This window comes from Phacochoerus africanus, chromosome 3 (assembly GCF_016906955.1).
Source record: "Phacochoerus africanus isolate WHEZ1 chromosome 3, ROS_Pafr_v1, whole genome shotgun sequence".
In the NCBI taxonomy this organism is placed as follows: domain Eukaryota; kingdom Metazoa; phylum Chordata; class Mammalia; order Artiodactyla; family Suidae; genus Phacochoerus; species Phacochoerus africanus.
Window position 1 is genome coordinate 187,060,014 of NC_062546.1, and position 26,838 is coordinate 187,086,851.

General features: G+C 57.7%; 1 protein-coding gene across 2 annotated transcripts; it reads left to right on the forward strand.

The window, feature by feature from the left end:
• Positions 1–1,465: 1,465 nt before the first annotated feature.
• Positions 1,466–26,743, forward strand: ASIC4 (acid sensing ion channel subunit family member 4). 2 transcript variants are annotated; one of them, XM_047773602.1, is made up of 10 exons: positions 1,466–3,111; positions 20,336–20,480; positions 20,570–20,697; positions 20,890–21,052; positions 21,566–21,622; positions 23,557–23,710; positions 25,498–25,589; positions 25,679–25,758; positions 26,096–26,200; positions 26,389–26,743. In XM_047773602.1, exons 1-10 carry the CDS (start codon positions 2,530–2,532, stop codon positions 26,500–26,502), a joined length of 1,620 nt encoding a protein of 539 aa, XP_047629558.1. In that variant the 5' UTR covers positions 1,466–2,529; the 3' UTR covers positions 26,503–26,743. The 2 variants fall into 2 exon arrangements, with proteins under 2 accessions (XP_047629558.1, XP_047629557.1); XM_047773601.1 differs by lacking the exon at positions 21,566–21,622.
• Positions 26,744–26,838: the final 95 nt, after the last annotated feature.

Genomic DNA, 26,838 nt, shown 5'->3' on the forward strand with positions numbered 1-26,838 from the left:
CTCGCCACCAGCTCCCCAGCTCTCCCCAGCTCCCCATGCCAGATTACAGCTCCCATTCCTTCTAGAGGCTGAAGGCTCCCTGACATGCCCTCGGGCGGGAGGAGGGTGTGCTTTGGGCTCATGATGGAGGTCAGGTTGGAGAGTATGACCTGGTGATCTCACTGGATGGCAGGACAATCTAGGGACACACAGAGTCCTGAGCGGCAACCAGTGCTAGGGAGAGCTTAGGGGGCGGCTCCCCGCTTCCTTGGCAGAGTCCCAGACTGAAGTAACCTTAAAAAAGCAATTAAATCACCTTTTAAAAAAACCCAGTAAAGAAAAATCAATAACAGGAGAAAGGGGAAGAGAGAGGCTGGGGAGGATAAGGAGGTGGGGAAGGAAGCGCTGGAAGGGTCTGGTGGTCTAGCAGGGAGGGGGGAAACATGGGGGGGCTGCCTGGGTAGGCGGCAGCGAGATGGGGACTGTCTGGGGTCATGTGGAGACTCCCAACTGCAAACTCAGCAGCTGCTCTCAGTGCCAACCCCTTTCTCCTCTGGGACACTGCCAGCTGCAGCCCCTGACCCCAGGGGTCTTATCTCCACAGTCTGGGGGAGCTGGCTTTGGGGGAAGCCCAGCCAAGGAGCCGCTGAGGAAGCTACTTTGAAAAGAGAGGCTGGGGACAACCCCCACCCTGGATGCCAACCAGGCCTGGGGTTGGGGGTGCTGTGTGTGGGTGGGCTCCATGCTGGGATGACTTGTGAAGGACGGGGCCTGACCTGGCCTTGCAACCAAGGGCGAACAGCGTGGTCCCCTGCCCCCCAGGGGAGCCAGCCCCAGGCCAGGCAGGGGCTGCAACTGGCAGGGCAGGGCTGCCGCAGGGGAGGGGTGGCCGCTGGGCAGCGGGTGGACCTCGGGCTCTAATCCCCAGCAGCTGCCGTTTCCCTCAGATCGATTCCCTTCTCACTTTTTTTTCAGCTGCTGGTTCCGCGGCTCGGATCGATGGAGCCGCCTCCCCCGCCCCTCTGAGCTTCCTCTCCCTGCTGCTCATTAGCGCCCCGATTAATCAGCCCCCCCTTTCCTCTAGGGGACAAGTGCTTCCTCTCCTGAGAGGGCTCAAGCACTCACACGCCTCCCCCCCCCCCCAGAGCACTAGCTGCTCACTGCGACCACCCCCAACCCAGGGGCACCCAGGCATCATCTCCCAGCTGGCCACCAGGGGCCCCACCACAGCCTGTGACAACAGTCCACATGCCCGCGTCTCCTCTGCAAGCCGGCAGCCACCCAGGGCTCCCCTGCCCCTCTCTGCCAGGCACCCCCTGCCTGTTTCTTTAGGGTTGCATTCCCTCCTTTTCAAAGCCAACACACCTCTACTCCTCCAATACCCTGTCTGGGCTTTCTCACCTCCATCATCCCTGCTCTCTGCTCCCTGGGCTGTCCCCCCGCCCTCCCCCCACCCCACCCCCCCATAACCTGGCCTGGCCTCAGATTTAGGAAACATCGGGGAGGGCAAAGTGGCCACAGATGTGTGAGTCAGCCGGGGTGCTCTCTGTTCCAGACAAATGAGAGACTGAGTCTGGGGCTGGGGGTGAAGTGGGGAGAGGGCGAGGCCAGAGGGGGTAGGGGTCTGATGGGTATTAAGTCGGGAGCAAAGCTCTAGGGGAGCCAAGTATCTCAGTGGAGCCACCATTGTCCCCTTGCCTGTCCTGCCTGCCCTCCTCTGTCCTCCCCTCCCCTCCCTCATTCAAACAAGTGGCTCTCCCAAGGAGTTTCTGGAAGCAGCCGTGACTGGGGTAGTGGGGTCAGGTGGTGGCTGGGCTCGAGTCAGGAATCCAGGAATCCGGGAGGCCAGGAGGTAGGAGATGGAGCTGGCTGACCCCTCCTGGGGCGTGGTCCAGAAAAGTGGCAGAACGAGCCGAGAACGCTGGGTGCAACCCTCTTCCCTGCGTGGCCTGGGAGTGGGGACGGGTGGGGAACCCCACGAGCAGCTAGGGTGTAGCAAGAGTTTGGGGGGCGGCCCGACGAGGTCTGGGCAGGGACAGGGGATCCCTGTCCTAGGCTGGGGGCTGCCCCCTCCCCTTGGCCTGGCTCCTGCCGCCCATGCTGCCGGTGAAACGCTGTTGACATGTCCTGAATTATTAAGCATGGGGTGGGCTCCGGAGCACATGCTGAGCGGAGCGGCTGGGGCTGCGCGGCGTGGCGGAGCAGCGCTCGCTCCCTCGCTCACTCGCTCGCTCGCAGGGACACACGCAGGGGCTGACAGCTGTGCTGGTGCTGATAAGGGAAGCCACAAGGAGACGATCGAGGAGAGAGACAAGACAAGCGGCAGCAGAGGCAGCAGCGGCAGAGGCAGCACCAGGGCTGCGGAGCTGCTGGGAGTGGGAGTGACTCCCCCACCTCGGGCCCCCACCCTGTCCCCATCCTCCTGCTGCTTGCCCTGAGTTTAGAAGAGCAGCTGCTGCCACCGCCGCCACTCCGGAGGGCATCTGGGGCTACTGGCCAGGGAGGGACGGGGGCAAGGAGGCTCCGGCCAGTCCCAGCAGCCGGGGACAGATGCCGATCGAGATTGTGTGCAAAATCAAATTTGCAGAGGAGGATGCGAAACCCAAGGAGAAGGAGGCAGGGGATGAGCAGAGCCTCCTGGGGGCCGCGCGGGGGCCCGCAGCCCCCCGGGACCTGGCCACCTTTGCCAGCACCAGCACTCTGCACGGGCTGGGCCGGGCCTGTGGCCCAGGCCCCCATGGACTGCGCAGAACCCTGTGGGCACTTGCTCTACTCACCTCGCTGGCTGCCTTTCTGTACCAGGCGGCCAGCCTGGCCCGGGGCTACCTGACGCGGCCTCACCTGGTGGTCATGGACCCTGCTGCCCCAGCCCCGGTGGCGGGTTTCCCGGCCGTCACCCTCTGCAACATCAACCGGTTCCGGCACTCGGCACTCAGCGACGCCGACATCTTCCACTTGGCCAATCTGACCGGGCTGCCCCCCAAAGACCGGGACGGGCACCGTGCCGCCGGCCTGCGCTACCCGGAGCCCGACATGGTAGACATCCTCAACCGCACCGGCCACCAGCTCGCCGACATGCTTAAGAGCTGCAACTTCAGTGGGCACCACTGCTCCGCCAGCAACTTCTCGGTGGTGAGTCCTGCCGGTCGGCCTGCGCGGCCTGGGGTGGCTAGAGGCTGGCGGAGGGTGATGGTGGTGCACGGGGCATCCTCCATGGGGCTTCCCTTCCTTCCGCCACCAGAGGCTGGCCTCGTGTCTCCCCGAAGCCTGGTGTTTCCCTCGGCTCCCCAGCCGTGGAGCAGTGGACGCTCGCGGGGGCTTACCCTCCTGCTGCCGCTCCTCTCCGTGGCTGCTGTGCTGCCGCTGCTGCTGTGCTGCCACTGCAGTGCCCAGGGCTGGGGCCGGGGGTCCTGGAGAGGGCCCCGGGGCCCAGATGCTGGTCAGCTTGCAGGGAAGGGATGGTCTGTGCAGGGGCCGGACCAACTGACCCCTGCTTTTCTCTCACCCTTTTTCTTCTGTGGCTCCTGGATTCTTCTCCCCAGCAAACAAGGGGCTGGGGAGGGGGTGTTTGGGGGCTCCGGCAAGGGAGGGTCTTGGGGCCGCCTCTGGGGATGCTGGCCCGACCGGCAGGCTGCATAGAGCTGATCTTCACATACACTGGGTGCCAGTGTCTCTTGTCTGTGTGTCTCTCACACACACCCCCTTTCACTGACTCCCTCACACATCCTTCTTTCATGCCGCCCCTCCGGCCTCTCCCGCTTTCCAGGCCCTCCCTCCGTTTCCTGGTTCTTGCTGTTCCCTTGCTCGGCTCTGGCTCTTAGGCGGAGAATCACTTATTCACACTTATGTGCCTGGATCACCCTCACTGCTGCCCAGCACACACGAGCGCGCGCGCACACACACACACACACACACAACACGTGCACACACGTGCACCCCTACTGCATGGGGACACAGTTTCCTGCACACCCTCTCACACACACTCAGTGTCCCTGTCACTACGCTCACGTGCACACCTGCACACCCACACTCCCAGAGAGCTACTCATCTCTGTGCCCACGTCCCAGCTCTTACTTAGCTGCTGAGGACAGGGTCACACTGGCTGCCGTCCCCTCTTGTGACACCCTCATCTGTCTCAAACCCTGCTCCCTGTCTAGGTGTGAATACAAACACACTCTCACGGGGAGAGGAGTGTCGGGGAGAGGAGTGTCGCCTTGGGCTGGCCTCCCGTGCACACCTCTCACAATCAGGTGTGTGAGCTGCAGGGGGTGGGGAGGTGTCTTGTACACCGTCTGTCTGTCTGCAAATGGTGCTCCATTCCACACCCCCCCAGCCACAGGATGTCTATTATCCCTGGCGCTTGAGATGCTGTCCCCGGTCCACAGTTTACTCCCGGCATTGTGTATGTGTGAGGTGTGTGTTTTCATTCTTGTGAACACTGCCCAGCGCATAGGCAAATACATGGCGTCGACATGGTGCCCATCGGGCCCAGCCTCTGGCACCAGCCCCAGATGGGGGGGCTTTCCCTTCCTGTGGCCTGGAGCCCCCACCCGGGTTCTCATTCACCCACTGCCTCAGTAGCACCAGGTAACCTACTCCAACCCTGTTCCTGCCCCCAACATGCCTGCAGCCTCTGGGTCCTCCTGCCATTGGGGGTGGGGGGAGGTGGGCAGAAACGGAGAAAGGGACTGCAAGGAGGATTGTCCTGGGAGAGAAGTCCAGGGGCGCTGGCCTGCTGTCCAGCTACGAGCCCCTTCTTCTGGGAAAAATCACCGCTCTCAAAGCAACTGTCCCTAAGGTGCAGTGTGTGAATGTGGCCTTTCGGGTCCGAGGGGCTCCTGTGTGCAGCATCTTCACCCGGTCTGAGCTGGGGGTGGGGGGACAGAGCCCAGTGTCAGCAGGTGTTGTTGGGGCAGAAATCAATGGGGGCTTTGTGTCCCTGAGCAGGAGTTTGTGTCCCAGGCCCCTGCTTGGGGTAGAAGGGGAAGGGGAAGAGTGATGAAGCCCCGGTGGGAGGCTGGGAGGGAAGGGGAGGGGAGAGATGGAGGGAAGGTGAGGGAAGTGGGGGTTCCTGCCTGGCCACCCGTAAAGGAGGGGGTGCCTGGAGGATACAGAACAGGGAGTCCCCTGATCAAGGCTGGTGAGTCCCTGGGAAGCTGGGGATGGCCGGGCAGGGGTGAGGGTGGCTGCCCCCCGGGGACCTCTCATACTCTGAGGATGGAGAGAAGAGGACAGAAGTTTGTTGCTCTCTGCTCAGGCTGCAGCAGGCCAGAGGGACCAGAGGAGAGCAAGCACTAGGGACGGAAGTCCCCCTTGGACCCTACTCCATTGTCCCCCATCCGGCCTAGTCCCCAGACCCTTCTGCCCAGACCCCAACCCGCCTCTGCTGCGTGTAGCTCCCCCTTGGACTTGGCATTCCAGGGCTGAGTCTGCTGCCCATTTACCAGGGCCTGGGGTTATGGGTTGAGACGGGATGATCCATGGCAATGGGGAAGATGGTGGTGTGTTGTGGGGGCAAGATTGGAGAAGGGGTGTGCAGACAAAGACCCGGGGGCTCTGATGAGGATGTGGGGGCCATAAGAGACTCTGTGGGGAAAACATGGAGCCCATGACAGGGACTTGGGCTCCGTGGAGGGGCGATGGATGCAGGGATCAGTGGTGGGAGGCTGCCAGGGCGTGGGCGGTGAGATGGCGAGGGACAGCGACAGGCTTTGGGTAAGGGGCTGTTATGTGTTTTCTGTTGCTTTCCCCGTTTCCTCCTTCCCACTCCCCACTCTGCTGTGACCTTTCCTCCGGAATCCAAGTTAATAAATGTCACATTTTCCAGCCTATTTTTACTCTGGGTAATGCGCCCTCCCCCAGTCCCCTCGGCTGCTGCTCTTACTTCTGCTACCACTGCAGTCGCTCTCAGCCCCATGCTCCCTAAGATCCCCTCACTGTCACCCAATCAGTCACTCAATCAACACAGAGTTCTGAGCGCCTACTGTGTGCCAGGCTCCCTGCCAGGTGTGTGGGTGAGAACAAAGAAGGGGAGCCCCGGTCTCCCGTCCCTGTCCGCAAGCAGCCTCCAGTCTCGCAGTGGAGCGGGGACAGGGACACTTAAAAGCTTAATCAACCATGCAAGAGTTAACCAGCCATGCAAGCAGCGTCGGGAGGTGCCAGGATTAATTGCCCAGCGCGGGACATGGAGAGTAAGAGCCTGAGTTCAGAGAGGCACACTCTGGGCTGAGGAGAGCAGGGAAGGCTTAAGGCATGAGGCAGGCTGAGGTCTGGGGAGGGGAGGGGCTGAGAGAGAGGAGCAGGCTCCTGGGTGGTGCAGGATGCTCCCGCCTCTCCACCCGGATTCCCCTCCACCTGGCTCCTCGCATCTCATCCCTTTCCCTTCCCGCACTCACCCTCTCATACCAGCCCACTTCCGCCTCTACCTCCCACTTCTGCCACCACCTGTATCTTTTCTGCCTTCTACCACCATCCGCTTCCCCACTGCCGTGCCCCCAGCCCCCTCTACACTTTCCCCGGCTACGGCTACAGCTACGGCTTGTGCTCAGCCTGCCCACTTACTAGAGGGCAGAAATCACTCTTTCCCTCTAGCCTTCATTTCTTCAGCTGTAAAATGCAGCTCTAAAACTGAGTATCTCCTCTCAGCTGGGGACTGCACGGTGGAGTGGTCAAGTGTGTGGGCTCTCGAGCCAGACCATCTGGATTTGAACCTCGGCTGTGTAGCCTTTAAGCTGTGTGGCCTTGGAGAGGTCAAAAAGCTGCCATGAGCCTCAGTTTCTGTATTTGTTAAACAGAATATCAGAACCTAAAAAAAATTGGAGTGGTTGTGAGAATTAAGAGATGGCTATAGGAATTCCCGTCGTGGCTCTGCGGTTAATGAACCCGACGAGCATCCATGAGGACGCGGGTTTCATCCCTGGCTTCGCTCAGTGGGTTAAGGATCTGGCATTGCCGTGAGCTATGGTGTAGGTCGCAGATGCGGCTTGGATCCGTGTTGCTGTGTCTGTGGTGTAGGCCGATTGGACCCCTAGCCTGGGAACTTCCATACACGGTGGGTGCGGCCCTAAAAAGCAAAAAAGCCAAAAAAAAAAAAAAGGAGAGATGGCTATAAAGGGCTGAGCACACTGCCTGGCACGCACATAGTGGGCACTCATTGTCAGCTGGTATGCATGCCACCACCTCAACTGCTGGCTCTCTTTAACGTGACTGTTCTCCACACCACCTGCTGTTTTCCGACCCATGTGCCAGCAGCTTCACTTCTCTCCACCACCTAGGCTTCCTCCTCTCTTGACCCTCAGGCCTCCCCTGCACCCCATTAGAGCATCCTCTATCCAACACTCCCCAGTATTCAGACTCGCTCGTGCACGTGTCTGAGGAGCGCGCACCCTCGAGATCCATGCTGTCCCACAGAACACTCTGGGATGATGGAAATGTCCTCTGTCTACACCGTCCAATGCGGTCGACACTGGCCACACTGGCCAGTGAGCATCTGCAATGTGACTAGCGTGACAAAGAGAATGAACGTTCAACGCAAACAGCCGCATGTGGCCAGTGGCGCCTATGTCGGACAGGGCGGCCTCAGGACGGGCAGGGCTCGGCATCCCAGCCGGCATCAAAGGATATAAGGTGATGGCTGGGGGCTGCGATCAGAGGTCCGGCCTTGTATCCTCTGGGCCGAGGTCTCAGGTGGAGTGGAGAAAGGGACCTGTGTCGGGACACGGAGCTGTCCGGGGACGCTGAGGTGTCTGGAAACACCGCATGGGCAGACACACCTTTCTTCCCAGGTGCAGGACGTCACCCTTGGTCTTCTGCATTCTATTGTCTGGAAACCTGAGGGAGGGGGAAGGTGGCGAATTCGCCAGGAGGCAGGGGGAGGGCCAGCCCCTCCCCATGGGGTCCCAGCAGTCCCTGGAGGGGCAGGTGACCAAGGGCCTTTGCGGGCTTCCCTGTCTCCCGCCTCACTCAGCTCTCAGGCTTCGCTCCCTCTCCCAAGCCGCCCTCCCCACAGGCTGGTGACTGCCGTGACTATTAATCACTCGCCCTGTTCTCTTCCTCTCTACTAATCAGGCACAATTAGACAAGGCCTCTTCCAGCTGGGCAGTCCCCCTCCCTGCCCTCTTCCCTCCGCTCCCAGCCCCACCCCAGCTGCCATCAGGACAGCTCCGAGGCAAAGGGAGCAGCATGCAAGCCCTCCATCACTCTCTGGCCCCCTTGGCCCCCAGGTCAAGGCTCTTCAGTGACCGCCTGCCTTCTGGCCAAGCCCCTCCTGAGTCCACCCCTTCCCTGGGTGGTCCGGCCTGTAGGAGGACCACCTACAGGCCGGACCACAGGGGCTCCTCCACAAACATCCCACTGCCACACCTTTGCCACTGGCTCCAGAGGCCTGAGGGCTGCCCCTTGCCCCCTTGACCGGGGAAGGGAGAGGGTTCCCACTGAGGTTGGTCCGGGCCTCTTATCTACCAGGTGAGTTTACCTCGGACCGCACACCCAGTCCAGCTCTCTCTGCCCTCTGGTCCCATCTTCTTCTCCTGAGGCAGGACCCTTGAGAACATTTCGTTCCGCATTGAATTCAGGGTTGGTCCTGCCTTCGGGAGCCAGGCAGGTCAGGTCAGAGAGGGCACACAGTAGGGGAGGGTGGGGTCTGAGGAGAAGTGAAGGTCACTTACCCTTAGAAGGAGCAGCTGCTTCTGAGCCCCAGCTAACTGCTGCCCTGTGGTCAGGGATGCCTGGTGTTGGGGTGGCGGGGGGGGGGTGTCTTCCAGTTTGTCCAGAGAAGGCTCAAATCTTCATTATTTTAATTAAAATTTTCCTGATGAAACAAAAAATACTTCTGAAGGCTACCTACACTTCAGACTGCAGACCCCTCCCCACCTCCCACCCCAGCACAGGCTGCCGCCCCTCAGGCCCTCCTGGAGGGGGCGCTCTGAGTTTGGCTGCTTCCTATTGGCCAGTGGAGCTGGTGGAGGTGGATTTGAGTAGTGCCGCCAAGCAGCCAAGAACGGGGGTTGTTGTTGTTGTTACTGTGGGCTGGCCTGCAAAGGCAAGGGGGGAGGGCCTGGAGGGATGCGCCCCATCCCGGCCCCACTCAGCAGCCCTGTGGCCTCTTCATTAATCAGGAATCAGCCCCGAGCTGGGCTCATTATCAGCTCAGCTTCTTGTGGCACTGCCGGAAGATGCTGATTAGCATTTGAAGAAATGGCCCCCACGTTTCCCTTCCGTCCTCCCTCTTTCTCTCCTTCCCGTGCTCCTGTGCTCCCTTCTAGCCCCCCCACCCATGCCCTTCTGCTCTCTGGGAGGTAACTGCTCCCTCTCGCGGCTGGTGGCAGGGCTGCCTCTGCTGGGCCCAGGCTGGGGACAGAAAGGATGCAGAATGCCAGGAGGAGGGGGGGGATTGGCAGGAGCACCCCCAGGGAGCACTGGGTGTGTGCAGAGCTTCAGGCTACTCAGGTTGAGGCTCCAGAGTCAGAGTGGCACAGGGCGGAGGAGAGGGAGTGGATGCGGGGGTGGAGACTGAGGGTGGTTAGGAGAGATGGACAGCCTCCCAGGAGGAGGGGATGAGAGGGCAGCCTCAGGCTCTTATCAGTGTTTCCCTCCCTGCCCTTCCAGGCTCTCTTGGCAATGCCACCTCCTTGGAGCAGCTGGGCAGAGGGGGTGGGGAAAGTCAGAGCTGTGGACAGCAGGCCCGAGGTGGTTTCTTTCTTTCTTTCTTCCATTCTTTCTTTCTTTCTTTCTTTCTTTCTTTCTTTCTTTCTTTCTTTCTTTCTTTCTTTCTTTCTTTCTTCCTTCCTTCCTTCCTTCCTTCCTTCCTTCCTTCCTTCCTTCCTTCCTTCCTTCCTTCCTTCCTTCCTTTCTTTCTTTCTTGGTAAATCCTGGTGGAGGCTTGGGGTCTTGGAGCCATCCCAGATGAATGGCGGTGGGAAGGCAGGACAGAGACCTCGGTGCTGGAGATGTGAGGGTTCAAAATGCCGCGTGTTTTCCAAAAGAGAAAGAGGGGTGTCTGCAGTTCTTCCCCGGCTCCCAGGCCCCTAGGCACAGGGCTGGCAGCGCTGAAAATCCAACCCACTCCCCCAAATGTTCACCATGCCCTTGGGACACCCGTTTGGGATTGGAGGGGGAGCAGTTCCAGCAAGACAGGCAGAGGCTGCAGCAGCCGAGGCAGCAGCGAGAGAGTTCAGAGAGGAGCCACGGGATGATTAAGGGGAAATGGAGGATTGATTTAGGAGGAAAGATTAAAGGAGCTAAATCCGTGGCGCTTGGCTCAGCGGTGACTAAGCGTGGACAGGATAATAGCTTACAAATGTGTGAAAGGTGTAAATACCAAACGGGGGGAGGGGAGGCGGCTCGGCGGGCCTGGGGAGCGGGGCCTGGGGGCTGGGCAGGTCCCCGGGAGGGCTAGGGCCCCTTGAGCGACGGCCTGGTAGAGCTGGCATCCTCTCCCGGGGCGGGGGGGCGGGGGGAGCAAACGGGGTGTTGGGGAGCCCCCGGTTCCAAGCAGGGTTTCCATGGCTGGGGCGCACCTTCGCCGGCCTGTGAAGACCTCCACGTCCCACTCCCGCCCCGCCGAGGATCCGAGGCCGCGGGTTCAAATCCCATCGGAGTCCCTCGGCGCCCCTCGGCACCGGGCCTTTCCCTCTGCAGCCTCCACTGGGGCTCCCGCCCCGCTGTCCCGAGCTCGCGCCCCCTCGCCGCTCCCCGGCCGCGGCGGGGGCGGGAGGCGGTGTCTCCCTCCGCGGTGGAAGCCTCTGGCGCGGCTGTGTGCGGAGGTCACTTTGCCGAGGAGCCGGGAGCCGGGGGAATGCAAATGAGGCAAACCCAGGGAGGAGAGCGAAGGAGCCCGGAGGAGACGGGAGGGAGGGCGCCCGGGCGCCGTGATGGATGCCTGCCCCGCGGGAGGGAGGAGGGGGGCTGCGAGGAGCGGGAGGCGCTGGGTGCCGCCCTCTGCGTGCGGGTGGGCCCGGCCCGGATGCCCAGGTGCACGCACGGGGGTGGGGGGCGATGGCACACCCATCGACCCACCGCCGCCACCTCCTCGGGGCTCGGCTCGGCTCCTGAACTCCTGCCGGGCCGCGGGAGCGATCCACTGTGTAAGCAAACTCTTAAGGAATAACTTTGCATCGAGGGCTGGAATGTCAGGGAAGGACTTCGTTACCAATTAAAAATATTCCCGTCAGCAAAACCGACGTTCTAGGGTTTAAGGCCTGTGCGGTCGGTATCTGGGAACAGGTTTGGCTGTTTACCTGCCTCCTGGAGGCCCCGCTCACTCCTCCCCCAGGGAAACGCGGCGTTCCCCGAAATCACTGTGTTCTTCCTCGGCCCCAAGCACTCGGGGATCCCAGCTCCAGCTCGGCCTCAGCCTGGAATCAGGCGGCCCCAACCGTCTCCTTCTCCTCCACCGCAGCTCACGTATTTACATTTGAACGAACATCGAGACTATTTCTTCCAAGACCCACCAGCACTTCTACCTTGGGGAGGAAACCGCCCACCTGGGTGGCTGGGGGGACTGGGGGGGCTGGGGGTGTGTGCTGGCTTTGACCTTGTGGCAGGGCTGGGGCCAGGCCTACTGGGGTGGGGGGTAGGTATTCTCCCTGTGTCTGACCGTGGATGCCCTTCCTCCGTGGCTGAGTGCACCTGCTCCGGGAACCTTTGCTCTCCAACCCAAGTCGAACCCCCGTATATGGTTAGAGGACATGGATTGGTCCCCTTGTTATAGCACCGATTGCAACTAGTAATGATTTGCCCCAATCGGGATTGTTGGTTTTGTGTGCTTTGTTCTCCACTGAAGACAGCTGGTTCATAGTGCAGGTGCTTAATAAACGCTTTGGGAATGAATGAATGAATGCCTCTGTGGCCAGACAGCCACCTCCTTCAGGGCAGAGACCAGAGATTTTATTCTCTGAATCATTCCCAGCACCAAGCACATTGTACTGGCTCAAGGAATAGGGTTGGACAAGTAAGTGTGATTTGAGCACCTACCGTTTGCTGGGGCTGTCTCAGGGGGTGTATCAGCACAGGGGCTGTGAGCACAGACTGGGTGCCAGATTGCCTGGTCCCCTGCTCTGCCCTGTCATGTGACTCTGGCCAGCTCCTTCCCCTCTCTAGACTTCCATTATCTTGTCTGTAAGATGGAGATGTTAGGTAACCTCTAGTAGAGGGTTTTTGTGAGAATTAGGGAGTTAATTTTCAGCGTAAGCCCTGAAAAACTATAAGCTGTTGCTTTTTTTTTTCTTTTCTTTTCTTTTCAGGGCTGCACCTGCAGCATATGGAGGTTCTCAGGCTAGAGGATGAATTGGAGCTGTAGCTGCCAGCCTACACTGCAGCTCATGGCAACACCAGATCCCTAACCCAAGCAAGGCCAGGGATCGAACCTGGGTCATCATGGATACTAATCAGATTCGTTTACAATGAGCCACAGCAGGAACTCCCGCTCTCATTATTATGCTTTATCTCTTTCCTTCTAACACTTCGGATGATGCCCATTATTATTCCCATATTCCCATTTTACAGATGAAAAAATGGAGGGTCAGAGAGGTTAAATGACTAAAGCCGAATCTCACAGACAGCAAGTACAGGGCTCCCTCCTCTGTGAGGACAGCCATATCTCAGGGCCTGGGGGTTTTGCCCTGACAGAATTCTGTCATCTAAGAAGCAAAATTGTCCTCTCCCAAAATTTCTGAGAGAGCTTTTCCCAAGGTGTATGATGCCCTGTGAGAATGGGCCCAGTGGGGACCCAAGATCAAATGGCTGCGCTATCTTGGTGAGCAGCTCCGTTCCCAAATGGGCGCCCCCACTTTCTTGAACACCCCCACTTTCTTGAACGTATCTCTGATCCTCACTACGAACCTAAGGAAAAAGAATCACCACTGCCCTTTTACAGAGGAGTAATTTGAGGCTCAGAAGGGTTAAATCACCATCCAAAGTTGTTTGTCCAAAGCTGGTGGCAGAGCCAGGATTTGAACCCTGTTCTGTTAGGCTCCAAAATGGGCACCCAATTTTCTACGTCATGAAGCTTATGAGGATCTGTTTCTAGCACCACATCCAGTGGTCAATCTCGGCCCCAGTTTAAGCGGTTTTTTTTGGTCTCCACAACACTCATTAGTAATATCAAGGCCTCATATATATGATTTCACCTTGCAAATGCCTCTCACCCACTTCGTCTCTTCTGAGACTCATAACCAACTTGTGAAATGCGTCTGGTAGGAATTTCTATCCCCACTTGATGCATGAGGAAACTGAGGACCAAAGAAATCAGTGCATCACTTTACTAACCAAGCTTACACCGGCTGTGGCTGGTGGAGCCAGAGCTGGGACCAGGGTCTTCTGAGGCCCAGGGGGGTGATGGAGGTTAGTGGCGAGTGCTGGGGCCAGTGGCGGAGGGGAACTGGGTTCTAGTTCTGAATTTGCCCTCTTTTTTTCTATATGCCCTCGGATTTGCCCCTTGCCATCTCCAGGCCTTTACTTTGACCTTTGTACAATGAGGGTTTGGACTGAGTGCCCTCCCAGTCCTGACCAGTGCAGGCACTGAAGGCATTTTGAGTTGGTACCATCCTCCTTGACCAGCATAGAGAAGAAGGCTTTGAACCTGGACACTTGGGCCACCCTGAGAAAAGCTGGGCCCAAGAGCCATCTGACCTGGAAGATGTACCCCATTCCACCAGCCCACCCTGGACCCCAGGACACTACAGGTTTAAGACCTAAGTGACAGGCATAGCTGGACCACATCAGGGGAGGGCTGGACCACATCAGGGGAGGGCTGATGGAATTCGGAGGGATAAAGCTGCCATGGAAAAGAGGGGTGGGAGGGAGGCGCCAGGGCCTTGGCAGAGGCGGGGTGCCCAGAAGGCAATGGAGATAAAACCCAGGCCGCAGATTAGTGCTGGGATTAGCCCAGCCTCGGCTGCTCCAGGCTGCTTCTTATCTCCTGGAGGCCCCAGCCCTCTCCCCTACAGCTCTGAGCCCTGGCCCTGCTAATTGCCTGTTAACCCCGTGGGCTCTGTGACTGCAGGGAGGATGAGGAGGTGGGTGGGGATGGAGGAGAATGCAAGCCCGCCATCCAGCTGGCCAGCCAGGGAGAGCTTTTCTAGGCAATGGGAGCTGTGGACGGATGGAACTTGAGGGACTGAGAGAGAAGCCACTACTCGGAGGAGCAAGCCCTGCACAGACCCTTCCCGGCCCCTGAACACCACACCATCAGGGGCAGACCTGGAGGAGGGGGCAGGGAGAAGGAGGGAAGGGTGCTTGCGGAGGGGTCCTTGGCTTCAGGCCCAGGGAAAAATCTAGGAGGAAGACGAGAGACAGAGACTGGATGCTTAGACCAAAGGATAGACAGAGAAGAAAGCAAACAGGATAGAGATGCAGCAGGTGAAGGATCAGAGAGGTGGGGGGGGGGGCTGGCCAATGGGAGGAAAGCTGAGGCCAAGGGGGATGGGCAGGCCCGACAGAGGGCAAGGGACGGAGACAGAGGCCAGATGGATAATTGATCAGATTCTGAGGACGGACAAGCCAGGAGGATAGAGGGGGCTTGGGGGACAGACTGAAGTCAGGGGACAGAGGCTAGGGAGGTGGACCAGGGGTCCAGGCCAACACCAAAAGAGGTGGTCTGAGAGAGACAAGCAGAGGGCTGGCCCGAAGGAAGGTGGTGGAGGGGCCTGCGGGTCTGCCTACAATGCAGCCGTATTCCATCTAGAAGCTGTGCAGCCTAGGTCCGGAGGGGTGGACCTGGAAGAAAGGGTGGAGAACGAGGTGGGGCTGCAAAGAAGGAGATGGACACTGACATGGGGACAGGCCCAGAGGCTGAGGCCTGGGGGGATGGTCTAGAAATCGCCCCTGGGCCCTTCAGTGCATGTCCTGGCCCAGGACCTGCCCCTTTCTGTGGCTGGACTCTGGACCCCAAACTCCTGTCCACCTACCCTCCTGTGGGGAGAGAGCAGTGGACAGCCAGTGGGACCTTGTGGCCGAGCAGCCGTGCCGTCTCCATGGCAGAGGCTGTGGGCTGTGCCGCCACCAGAGTTCTGCCACTTAGGAGCCGGTGGCTCCACCCGCTGCTGCCTGCCTGGCCCAGGGACTGTCTCCAGGGCAACGCTCTGCTCTGCCCAGCGGTCGGGTCTGACCCAGGCTGTGCAGGTGGCCTGGCCCTGCCAGTCTGGCCTGTCCACTCCCTGGAGAGCACTGTCCATCAGACCTGGAGCCCTTTCATCCATCTCCCATTGTCACCCCCACTCTGCATAATGGCCTCAAGGGTGGGGGTACCAGGTAGCCCCCACCCAAAGCCACTGGAGCCAAAACCTTCCCAAGTGACTCTGCAGCGCAGGACCAGGCTCAGTGCCATGTGGCCTGTGTCTGCGTGTATATGGTGGAGTTTTCACATAGGGAGCCAGCCCCAGCGCCACCCAGGTTCAGGAGCCTGCCACACCCGTTCATTCAGCGAACACCCACCAGGTGTTTTATAGGCACTAACTCCAAGTTGGCATCAGGCTCAGTTCTGCTTGAATCTATGCTGTCATGTACTTGCTGTGTGCCCTTAGCCAACACACGTTCCCTCTCTGAGCCTTCGCCTCATGAAACAGGAACAACAGTGCTTACCTCCTGTGGTTTTTCTTGGAGACCCAAGGGAGAAAACAGATCAAAAGTACCAGCACAGGAGTTCCTGTGGTGGCTCAGTGGTAACAAATCCGACTAGTATCCATGAAGACGCCAGTTCGATCCCTGGCCCCACTCAGCGGGTTAAGGATCCAGCGTTGCCATGAGCTGTGGTGTAGATTGCAGACTCGGCTTGGATCCCACGTTGCTGTGGCTGTGGTGTAGGTGGGCAGCTAGAGCTCTGATTCCACCCCTAGCCTGGGAACTTCATATGATCTGGGTGCAGCCCTTAAAAAAAAAAAAATATGGTATGTTTGATGATGTTCCCCGTGCATTGCCTCCCCCCACCTCCTTCTGCAAATTACACTAGGATCTGGGAATGCTGAGATGATGAAATGGGTTCTCAGCTCAGGGAGTCCCTGGCCCCATGGGAGGCTGTGGAGGGACCAGGCAGGGCCCAGCAGTCAGGGTCAGGTGAGGTGGTGCTGCATACCTGGGGAGCATGAGCGAGCAGCTCACTACCAGGGTCCCCCATGCAGCCCACGCTCCCAATCGGAACAGACTCTGAAAAATGGCTGCATCAGCAAGAGCTGATTCCAGCATCTTCTTGGCCTCAAATAGGAAGAAGGTAAATGCTTTGTAATTTGGGACAAATATTTATGGATTCCCCCCATCTGCCTTTCTCACACCACTGAGGACCCAGGGATCTCGACCTCAGCCCCCTTCAGGTCTCGCCTCCCTCCAGTGATGACGTGTTGTAAAAGCACGGGTCTAGAGTTGGCTCTTTCGCCGGACTTTTGCCTCTTCACCTAGGGCCTTTCCACTCAAAGTTTGGTCCTCCAGACTAGCGGTCAGTCTGTTAGAATTGCAAAATCTCAGTTCGACTTCCTTCCTGTATCAGAATCTGCATTTTTAACAAGATCCCCTGGAGTTCCCGTTGTGGCTCAGTGGGTTAAGAACCTGACTATTATCCATGAGGATGCAGGTTCAATCCCTGGCTTCACTCAGTGGGTTAAGGATCTGGTGTTGCCATGAGCTGTGGTGGAGGTCGCAGACACAGCTAGGATCCCATGGTGCTGTGGCTGTGGTGTAGGCAGGCAGCTGCAGCTCCGATTCCACCCCTAGCCTGGGAACCTCCATATGCCGCGGGTGTGGCCCTGAAAAAAGAAAAAAACAAAAACAAAAAACAAACAAAAAACCCCCACAACCACAAGATTTAAGTTTGAGAAGCACTGATCTTGGAGACCTTGGCAAATCAGCCAACTTCTGAGTTTCCTCATGTGTAGGATGTAGGATGGGCGTGAAGTTTCCATTGGAAAGAGCATATTAAGCCTTTAGTGCTGTGCCTGGGGCAGAGCGAGTGCTCTGGGACTGTCGGCGATGCCCCCTCCTGCCCCACAGATGAACGCACAGCAGGGAACTGGGGCAGGGCTGATACAGACAGGGTCAAGGACTGGAACCCAGAAGCTGATGAAGGTGCAGAAGGAGGAGGGGAGACAGGTGAGGAAGTGAGTCGGGAGGCAGTAGACATGGAGAAAGAGTGAGGAAGGTATAGAGGGATGGAGTGGAAGAGAAGGAGGGATGGAAGGAAACAGGAAGGGTGCCGAGACTGCCTTCTCATTTCAGCTGGATGGGGCTGACATGGGAACTGGGGCTTAGGGCATGGGGTCATGGGAGTCGTCATCAACATACGGGAACACCTTGCCTTGAGTCTTGCAACTCCAGGAGTTCCACCTCTCCCACTAACTAGCTGTGTGATCTCGGGGAAATCACACCGCCTCTCTGAGCTGTGGTTTCCTCATCTGTAAAATGAGGCTAATAAAACCTACCTTGTGGAGTTCCCTTGTGGCTCAGCAGGTTAAGGATCAGGTGCTACCATGGCTGTGGTTCTGGGTACAGCTGTGGCATAGGTTTGATCCCTGGCCTGGGAACTTCTGCATGCTGTGAGTGTGGCCAAAACCAAACCAAAACAAACCTGCCTGATCCCATAGCAGCTGAGGAGATGAAATGAGGCAGAAGGAGATACTGCCGTGTTTTGTAAACGGCACAGTGATTGTTTTGTGCATGCTTTGGTTTTGGGAATCTGAGGCAGGATGTGTGGGTGATAAAGGGACTTACTGGAGTTCCCATCATGGCACAGTGGAAATGAATCCAACTAGGAACCATGAGGTTGAGGGTTCAACCCCTGGCTTTGCTCAGTGGGTTAAGGAGCCAGCGTTGCTGGCTGTGCTGTAGGTTGCAAATGCGGCTGGGATCTCATGTTGCTGTGGCTGTAGCGTAGTCCAGCAGCTGTAGCTCTGATTAGACCCCTAGCCTGGGAACTTCCATATGCAACCCTAAAAAGCAAAAAAAAAAAAAAAAAAAGACTTACTGTCTAAGAGGAGAAACAGCAGTGATTAACCTGTGCTCCACAACAAGGGTTCCCCTAGGCCCCCCACTCTTTTTTTTTTTTTTTTTTTTTAAGAGTTGCACCTGGGCATATGGAAAGTTACAGGGCTAGGGAATCAGAGCTGCAGCTTCAGTCCACACCACAGCCAACAGTGGACCTACACTGCAGCTTGTGACCATGCCGGATCCTTAACCCTCGGAGCGAGGCTGGGTATGGAACCAAACGCGCATCCTCATGGATACTAGTCTGGTTCTTAACCTGCTGAGCCACAGCGAGAACTCCCCCCTCCACGTTCTTAAAACTCCTCCACTTCCCCCTGCCCTCAACCTGGCCATCTCCCTTCTATCCACTCCCTCTGGACCTAGGCATTTAGGAATCCTTTCCTTTGCACTGCTTCCTGCCTTTTCTGCCAGCTTTTACCAGTGTGAAAGTGTTCCAAGGAGAGGGGCGGGGGAGAGAGAGAATGATTGAGTGCACCGACCCTTCCCCCCAGGGAAGGTGCTGCCTGTGATAGGTTTGACCCGGGGCTGGTCTCTGTGGGGTGAGCCTGGCAGGGGGGAACTTCCATCTGCTTCTCCCTCAAGCTCCTCCCCACCCCAGCTGCTTCCGAAAATTCCCAACTGCCACTCTATTCCCAGTCGGAGCCACGGGCTTCCATCTCCGGGGCGCCAGCGCCATCTGGTGTCCATGATGGAGAACTCTCCGCAGAGGAAAAGGACGATAAGCTCAGAACCGTCCGTTAAAGCATCTCTTGGGTCCCCCTCCGGGCCAGATGCTGGACTCATTGCCCCCGTGCACCATGAACTCTAGTTGGGGGGGAATGAACATTGAACGCGGAGGCAAATAGATAAGCAAGATCATTTCAGGTCTTGATAAGTACTTTGAGCAAATCAATAAACACGTTGGTGGGGGGAGGGTGACATTGTGAACCGCGTGTGGTTCGCAGTACATCTAAAAAAGGAACACTTGGAGTTCCTGTCCTGACTGTGGTTAAGAACCCGACTAGTATCCATGAGGACTGGGGTTTGATCCCTGGCCTTGCTCAGCGGGTTAAGGATCTGGTGTTGCTGTGAGCTGTGGTGTAGGTCGCAGATGCAGCTTGGATCCCGTGTTGCTGTGGCTGTGGTATAGGCCAGCAACTTCAGCTCAGATTCCACCCCCAGCCTGGGAACCTCCATATGCATCTAAAAAGACAAAAGACAAAATAATAATAATAATAATAAAAAGATAAAATAAATTAAAAAAGGAGCACTTCCGTTCAGGCTTAAAAGATGAGCAGCTTGCCGTGCCGATGTGGGGGCTGGGAGGCGGGGGTGGGAACATGCCACGAGAGGAACCTGCATGTTCACAAAGGCCTGAACAAAGACCTGGCAAAGCAAGGCGCTCCTTAAGTTTGAATTTGTCACGGAGATCTGGGGATGGGAAGGAAGGAGAGAGAGAGGCAAAGGTCACCTCACATGGAGCCTTCAGGCAATGGAAGGAATTTGGCTTTATTCTCTGGGAGATGGGGAGCCGTCGTTGGGTTTTAAGATGGCAAGTGACGTGATTGGCTTTCTGCAGTTGAGCACTCCGGCTGCTGCACTGTGAAAGGCTTGGAGGGAGAGACAAGGACGGATGAAAGAACACCAGCTAGGAGCCTGCTGCCATGACCAAGGGAGAGGATGCTGAAAGGGGGACATGAGATGAAGGAAAGTAGATGGATTCTAAATAGGTTTCAGAAGTAGAATCATCCAGGACAGCTGCCCCAAACTGGATGCCCAGTGGCCCTTGTCCCCTATGCTAGCAACCAGCCTATAGGGAGAGGGAGATTTGGGGGATTTTGGAGAGGGTGTTCCCACTGTGCCTCAGTGGAAATGAATCTGACTAGTATCCTGAGGATGCAGGTTTGATCCCCGGCCTCACTTAGCTCAGTGGGTTAAGGATCCGGCATTGCCGTGAGCTGTGGTGTAGGCTGTAGGTGTGGCTCAGATCTGGCGTTGCTGTGGCTGTGGTGTAGGCCAGCAGCTGTAGCTCCAATTCAACTCCTGGCCTGGGAATTTCCATATGCCATGGGTGCAGCCCTAAAAAGAAAAAAAAGAAAAAGAAAAAAAGGAAAGAAACTAGTTACACAGTGGGACCCTTTACCCAGAGGAGAAAATGGGTCGGGGTCGGGATTTGGGAAGGTATCGAGAAGTTCTGCCACTGACATGTTAACTGTCAATGCCTTGTAATCATCTAAGACAGGATGTCAGTGGAAAAGATGGAGCCGAAGGGAGAGGCTGGGCTCTAGGGTGGTTTCTGGGATATGGGACAGGAGTGACCAGGCAGGTCTGGTGGCCCTCCCAGGGGACAGAGAACCCTAAACCTAAGGCATCATCTTTCATATCTCTTCCTCCTCTCTCTCACCTCCAGGTCTATACTCGCTATGGGAAGTGTTATACCTTCAATGCAGATCCACAGACCTCGCTGCCCAGCCGGGCAGGGGGCATGGGCAGTGGCCTGGAAATCATGCTGGACATCCAGCAGGAGGAGTACCTACCCATCTGGAGAGAGACAAGTACGCAAGCGGGAGAGGGACAGGGGCTCCAGCCTAGGTCCTCTGCCTGCCTGGGATGCATTTCCAAAGATCCCATCTCCACTGTGCAGACGAGACGTCGTTTGAAGCTGGCATCCGAGTGCAGATCCACAGCCAGGAGGAGCCACCCTACATCCACCAGCTGGGCTTTGGTGTGTCCCCAGGCTTTCAGACCTTCGTGTCCTGCCAGGAACAGCGGGTGAGCACCTCCAGCTGGAGCCTGGGTTGGGCACGGGGCCGGGCCTTTGGACTCAGAGAGGGCATGCTGACCAGACCTGCCCTCCCGAAACTCGCATCCCGTCGGCCCTCTCATGGACTTCGCTGGGGCAGAGGGCACTGGAGGGCAGGGCGGGACTGCTGGGCGTGACCCCATCATGCCCCGCCTCTGCAGCTGACCTATCTGCCCCAGCCCTGGGGCAACTGCCGGGCGGAGAGCGGGCTCAGGGAGCCTGAGCTTCAGGGCTACTCGGCCTACAGTGTGTCTGCCTGCCGGCTGCGCTGTGAAAAGGAGGCCGTGCTTCAGCGCTGCCACTGCCGGATGGTGCACATGCCAGGTGGGCACCCCACCCCCTGCCAGACTTCTGTGGCCACCCTGCCAGGCTCCAGAACCTCCAGGGGCAAACCACTGCTCATGGGGACAGGTGCATGTGTATGACAACACGTGTGCATGTTTCTATTCACCTGAGTGTACACAGTATGCGCTTGGGATTTTCTGCATCTTTACACATATGCACCTAAGATCGAGCACATGCATGTCTGTGTGCATGTTAAAATGCATTTATGCATAAAAGTCTTCATGTACATCTCTACTTGGGTACTTGTGGGGCCTGTGTGCCTGTGCTTGAACACGTGAATGCATACACGTGTGCACCCAAGGTCGCATCAATATGCGTGCGTGTGAATGTGTACATCTCCACGCTTCTCTGCACAAGCACGTGAACATTCACGTATGCACGTGTCTGTGCAAACACATGTGTGTGCATGCACGTGTGTGCCCACATTTGGGAATGTGGTGGGGGAGAGGGGATGGAACCGCAGACCCCAGGAATAACCTTCTCTCCTTTCAGGCAATGAGACCATCTGCCCGCCCAACATCTACATCGAGTGCGCCGACCACACACTGGGTCCGTGCTGCCTTCTTCCCTCCGAGCCTCTCTGTCCGCACCGCTCCCCCCCCCCACCTCCCCAGCCTTCATCTCTCTGTCCACCTTCCTCTTCACCACCTTGACTCCCCGCCTTCCAGTTTCTTCCTGGGGGGGGGGGTGTTTCTTCCTGGGGGTTGAGCCTTATCCCATACTTTCAGGGCTCTGAGGACCTTTGCAGGTGTGGTACTTGGGAAAGTGGAGGCAGCAGTGGGGGTGGAGGGGAAGGGGCATGGCAGAGAACCCGGGACCTAGAGGGAAGAGCTGGGCTTCTCATCTTGGTTCAGCAAATGAGCTTGCCTCTCTGGGAAAGAGATAGGACCTGTCCCTTGGTGTGGGGAAAGAGGCATTGCTGGCTACCAGTGTGGATAAGGCAACCCCATCTGTCCATAGGTCCACACTTCATTCATTCATTCATTCATTCATTCTACAGATGTTTACAGCCTGCGCTGGCGCTGGAGGTAAGAGTGGGAACAAGAGCCCTCGTGGAGCTTCCTGCCTGGCAGGGCTGTGGATGGGTATCGCAGTGCAGCATGTTAGCCCTTGTGTAGGGGGAGCTCAGGGATCTGATAGGACCCCGGGAAAGGCCTGTGGCCCCACCTGCCAGCAGGGAGGATTCCCAAGAAGAAGTGTCATAGGAGCTGAGACGTGAAGGGTGTGGGAGAGTCAGCCAGGTTGAGAAGGAGGATGTGTCCTAGACAGTAGGAACAGCTTGTGCTAAAGACCTGTGACCAGAGAGAGCACGTGCGTCTGGGCGCTGAAATGTCAGTGCCGCTGGGGGGCAGAGAACAAAGGAGGGAGAGAGTGGAGGAGGCTCTGGGAAGCCAGCAGTAGCTAAGGCAAGGCCATTGTGAGGATGTGAGGATGGCTAGGCGGGAGTAAGAGAGAAGCGGGTGATCGGTCAGGAGAGCACCACATTAATCCACAGGCTGGAGCCATGGCGATGGGTTTGAGATGCTGGGGCAGTAGAGTCACATTAAGCCGTTTTCTGTACCACACAGCAACTACCTCCGTCCACGTGTCAGCAGAGTGTTCAGTAAAGGGTCAGATGTGTGAGTGGGGATAAGGGAACCACAAGCACTGGTGAGACGCCACAGAACTAGCAACACCAGGGGCCCTTTCCTCCCTTGGGCCTGAAGGGGCAAAGAAAGAGGGCGCTACTGGTACCCAGGGAGGGACCTGTGACTGGTACCAGACAGGAGAAGCAGATTGCAGCCTCTGCCAACCTACAGCCCGCAGTGAGGAGGCCAGGGAAGACACATCCTCCTTGCCCTGTGATCCTACCTCCCATGGGCCAAACCCAACCCAGAGCCAGAGAACAGGGAGTCTAGGTGATGCATTTGGCAGAGATCAGTCTCCTGGGACAGAGCAAAATGTAGACAGTGGATCTGAAGCGGTGAATAGAAAAAACCCAGCATGAGTATAGGAATCCCATCCTTTTGTGCTTCTGGCTGTCCATCCATCCATCCATCCATCCATCCATCCATCCATCCATCCCTCCCTCCCTCCTTCCACCCACTCATCCATATGCATATGTGAAAACATGCATAAATTGCATTCATCCCAGCATCCTCTCCAAGCCCCTTGTGGGTCTGAAGTCTCATGTAGTTGATTAGCTCTGGTGGATGGCCTGTGCCCTCCCTCTGAGCCATGAGGACCTCTGCCCCAGAGGGCTGGGAGGCAGAGGGATAAGCCTGTGGGTATGTGCTGGGGGTTCCCTCCGCCCGCTTGGGTGGTCTGAAGCTGGTCTGGAAAGGACTCCCAGCCAGTCTCCTTTAGGCAGTGCCAACACTGGCCAGAACAGGCCCTCAGTGTGGATGTACCGGCCTGAGGACAGCCCCCTAAGCTTCCTCCCTGCAGCTAGCGGACCTCGGGGCCACCCTGCCCCCACTGCAGTTGGTGCCTCTGTATTGCAGACTCCCTGGGTGGGGGCTCCGAGGGCCCATGCTTCTGCCCTACCCCTTGCAACCTGACCCGCTATGGGAAAGAAATCTCCATGGTCAGGATCCCCAACAGGGGCTCCGCCCGGTACCTGGCAAGAAAGTACAACCGCAATGAGACCTATATACGGTAGGTATGTGTGTGCGTGCATGTGTGTGTGTGCGTGTGTGGTGCCTGGTGCCGGTGGAGGCTGAGAGTGAGCCACATCTTTAATACCGAGTCTTCTGCCAGGAATGCCTCTCACAATCCTTTTCTTCTAAGGAACCCCTACCATCCTCCAAATCACGTTCTGTGTCTCCACCTCCAGGGAAACCCTTCTTAGTCCAAATGCCTACAGGCTTTAAAAAAAATTTTTTTTTCTTTTTTTGGCCGCCCCGCAGAACGTGAAGTTCCTGGGCCAGGGATCAGATCTGAGCCGCACTTTTGACCTAAGCCGCAGCTGCAGCAAACTGGATCCTTAACCCTCTGTGCCCGGCAGGGGACGGAACTTGCATCCCAGAGCTCCCAAGAGGCCACCAATCCCATTGTGCCACAGTGGGAACTCCTACCCGCTGTTTGTGTGTCTTTCTGCCCCAGCACGAGGGAGCCATGCGCATCCAGTGAATGCTGTACCGGGTGGGAGTGGAAGAGATGGGGGAGAAACCAGGAGGCCGGCAGGAGAGGCTGCCCGGAGCCTGGGGTCTGGTACCCTCAGCTAGTCTACAAATGCTGGGCATCCTCTGAGTGCCTGGCTCAGTGCTGTGTCCCGGGGGAACAGAGATGATTACAACACAAAACTTCCACCACAGTTTGTGGATGAGGCCATGTTTGATGGTGTGGTGCTGATTCTTAGGCCCTGGGAGAGATTCATGCGGGTGGAGTAGGGGAAACAGGGAAGGTGTCAGCCTCTGAGGATCCCGGGTTTGGGTCCATGAGGAAAGAGGGGAGGCATCCTAGTTAAAGATCTATGGGGTGATGCCGAGACCAGCCTAGGCAGCAGGGTGGCTGTGTGGAGAGAAGCTGATAAGAAAGTAGTTTGAGGAGTTTCTGTTGTGGCTCAGTGATAACAAACCCGACTCGTATCCATGAGGACTTGTGTTCAATCCCTGGCCTTGTTTGGTGGGTTAAGGATCTGGTGTTGCCTCAAGCTGCGGCATAGGTTGCAGGTGCAGCTTGGAACACGTGTTGCTGTGGCCGTGGCATGGGCTGGCAGCTGCAGCTCTGATTTGAGCCCTAGCTTGGGAACCTCCATTTGCCACAGGTGCAGCCCTAAAAATAAAGCAGTTTGGATAAGAAGGTACAGTGCTGCTGTTCACGGGCATTCTTGAAATTCTGGAAGAGGAATTTTTTTTTTTTTTCTTTTTTGGGCTGCAACCCAGCATATGGAGGTTTCCAGGCTAGGGGTCTAATCGGAGCTGCAGCTGCTGGGCTACACCACAGCCACAGCAACATGGGATCCGAGCTGTGTCTGCAACCTACACCACAGTTCACAGCAACACCGGATCCTTAACTCACTGAGCAAGGCGAGGGATTGAACCCGCAACCTCACGGTTCCTAGTCGGAATGGTTTCTGCTGCGCCACAACAGGAACTCCTGGAAGAGGAATTTTGGAGTGGACTGTCAGACAGTAGGGAGCCACTTAAGGTTCTAGAGGGGTGTGGGGAGGAGGCAAACTGAAGGCCATATGCTGCTTTAGGGAAGGCGGGAGGGGACCTTGTAGGCCCAGGAGTCTGGCTTTGTTCTCCTAGGCCCTTTGCTAACTCTCTCTGCTAAAGTGTGAAGCTGACATGCCTCTGGGACTGCCTCTACTCACAGCCTTTGGGAGCCTGAGGGTGATGACAAGGTTCTCGGTGCAGGGGCCTCATGTCCTGATCTGCTGGGCCTGGGATGTCCCTGCAGCCGCCTCCTCAGGGATACCCTGCTTCCTGTCTCTGCAGGGAGAACTTCCTGGTCCTAGATGTCTTTTTTGAAGCCCTGACCTCTGAGGCCATGGAGCAGCGAGCCGCCTATGGCCTGTCAGCCCTCCTGGGTGAGCCCCCAGCCCTGATTCCAATTCCAATTCCATGGTGGTGGACCAGCCCAGCCTGCTCCCTCTGACCCTGCTCTCATGCTTCCCAGGAGACCTTGGGGGCCAGATGGGCCTATTCATCGGGGCCAGCATCCTCACGCTGCTGGAGATCCTTGACTACATCTATGAGGCAAGGGATGGGGGCCTGGGGGGGGGGAGGCGCCACTCAGGCAGGCAGTGGAGAGTGGAGGGAGGGGCTGGGGGAAAACGGGGCATGGTGGGTGCCGTGCAGCCTTCCTGGTGGAGCTCGACTGGCAGGAAGTCAAGTTCAGGTTCTTCGTCAGTGTCCTAGACCAGCGGGAAGGCCTGAGAGTGCTGAGGAGTCAGGAGAGGGTGATGGGTGAGGGGGACTGGGGTGACCTCGTGGAGGTTTGCTGGCGCAGCTCCTATTAGGTGGGCCTGGTGAGGCCTGTCCTCCTCTAGCAAGTTTCCTGAGCCCCCTGCTCTCCCCCACCCTGAACTCCAAGGTGTCCTGGGACCGACTGAAGCGGGCGTGGCGTCGTCCCAAGACGCCCCTCCGGACCTCCACTGGGGGCATCTCCACTCTGGGGCTGCAGGAGCTGAAGGAGCAGGTGAGGATGGCCTCTGGAGAGCAGGCAGCCAGCACCCTCTCCCAGGATTCAGTCACCCCCTTAACTTTGAACTGGCCTGTGGGAAGGGGCTCCTGCGCTCCCCTGGGGCCTCTGTCCAGGGGACAAAGAAAGGCTGGCTGGGGGGCACTGCCTAACTCTCCCTGTCCCACTCCCTCTTCACCTTGCAGAGTCCCTGCCCAAGCCGCGGCCGTGCTGAAGCGGGGGGCGCCGGCACCCTGCTTCCCAATCACCATCACCTGCATGGCCCCCCAGGAGGCCTCTTTGAAGACTTCGCTTGCTAGGATGGTGCTGTGTCCTAAAGGACCCAGGAGTCTGGGACTCCTCCCCAGACCCCCACCAGTCTCCTCCTGCTCCTGGGACAGAAGGCCTGGGGGGCAGCGCAAAGCTGAGGGGGTGGGGCGGTGCTCACTGGGAGGGTGGGACTCAGTTCCTGCTCTCACCAACCTGGCACCAGCTGCTTTGCACAAAGGTCCCTCTTGTCCATACCCTCCACCCCCAGGCTGGTGCCCAGGGAGGGCTGGAGACCAGGCCATGGGCTCCTGAGGAGGGGGGGTGGGGGGGAGAGAGGGAGGTGGAAAAGGGGCCCATGCCAGCAGGGGTGGGACCCCTCTGTACAT

Bases quoted from the DNA above. Each gene is read 5' to 3' on its own strand.
- ASIC4 (XM_047773602.1), top strand. From the start codon at position 2,530: ATGCCGATCGAGATTGTGTGCAAAATCAAATTTGCAGAGGAGGATGCG. The intron at 3,112-20,335 runs GTGAGTCCTGCC...TCTCACCTCCAG, and splicing joins CCGCCAGCAACTTCTCGGTG to GTCTATACTCGCTATGGGAA. The intron at 26,201-26,388 runs GTGAGGATGGCC...TTCACCTTGCAG, and splicing joins TGCAGGAGCTGAAGGAGCAG to AGTCCCTGCCCAAGCCGCGG.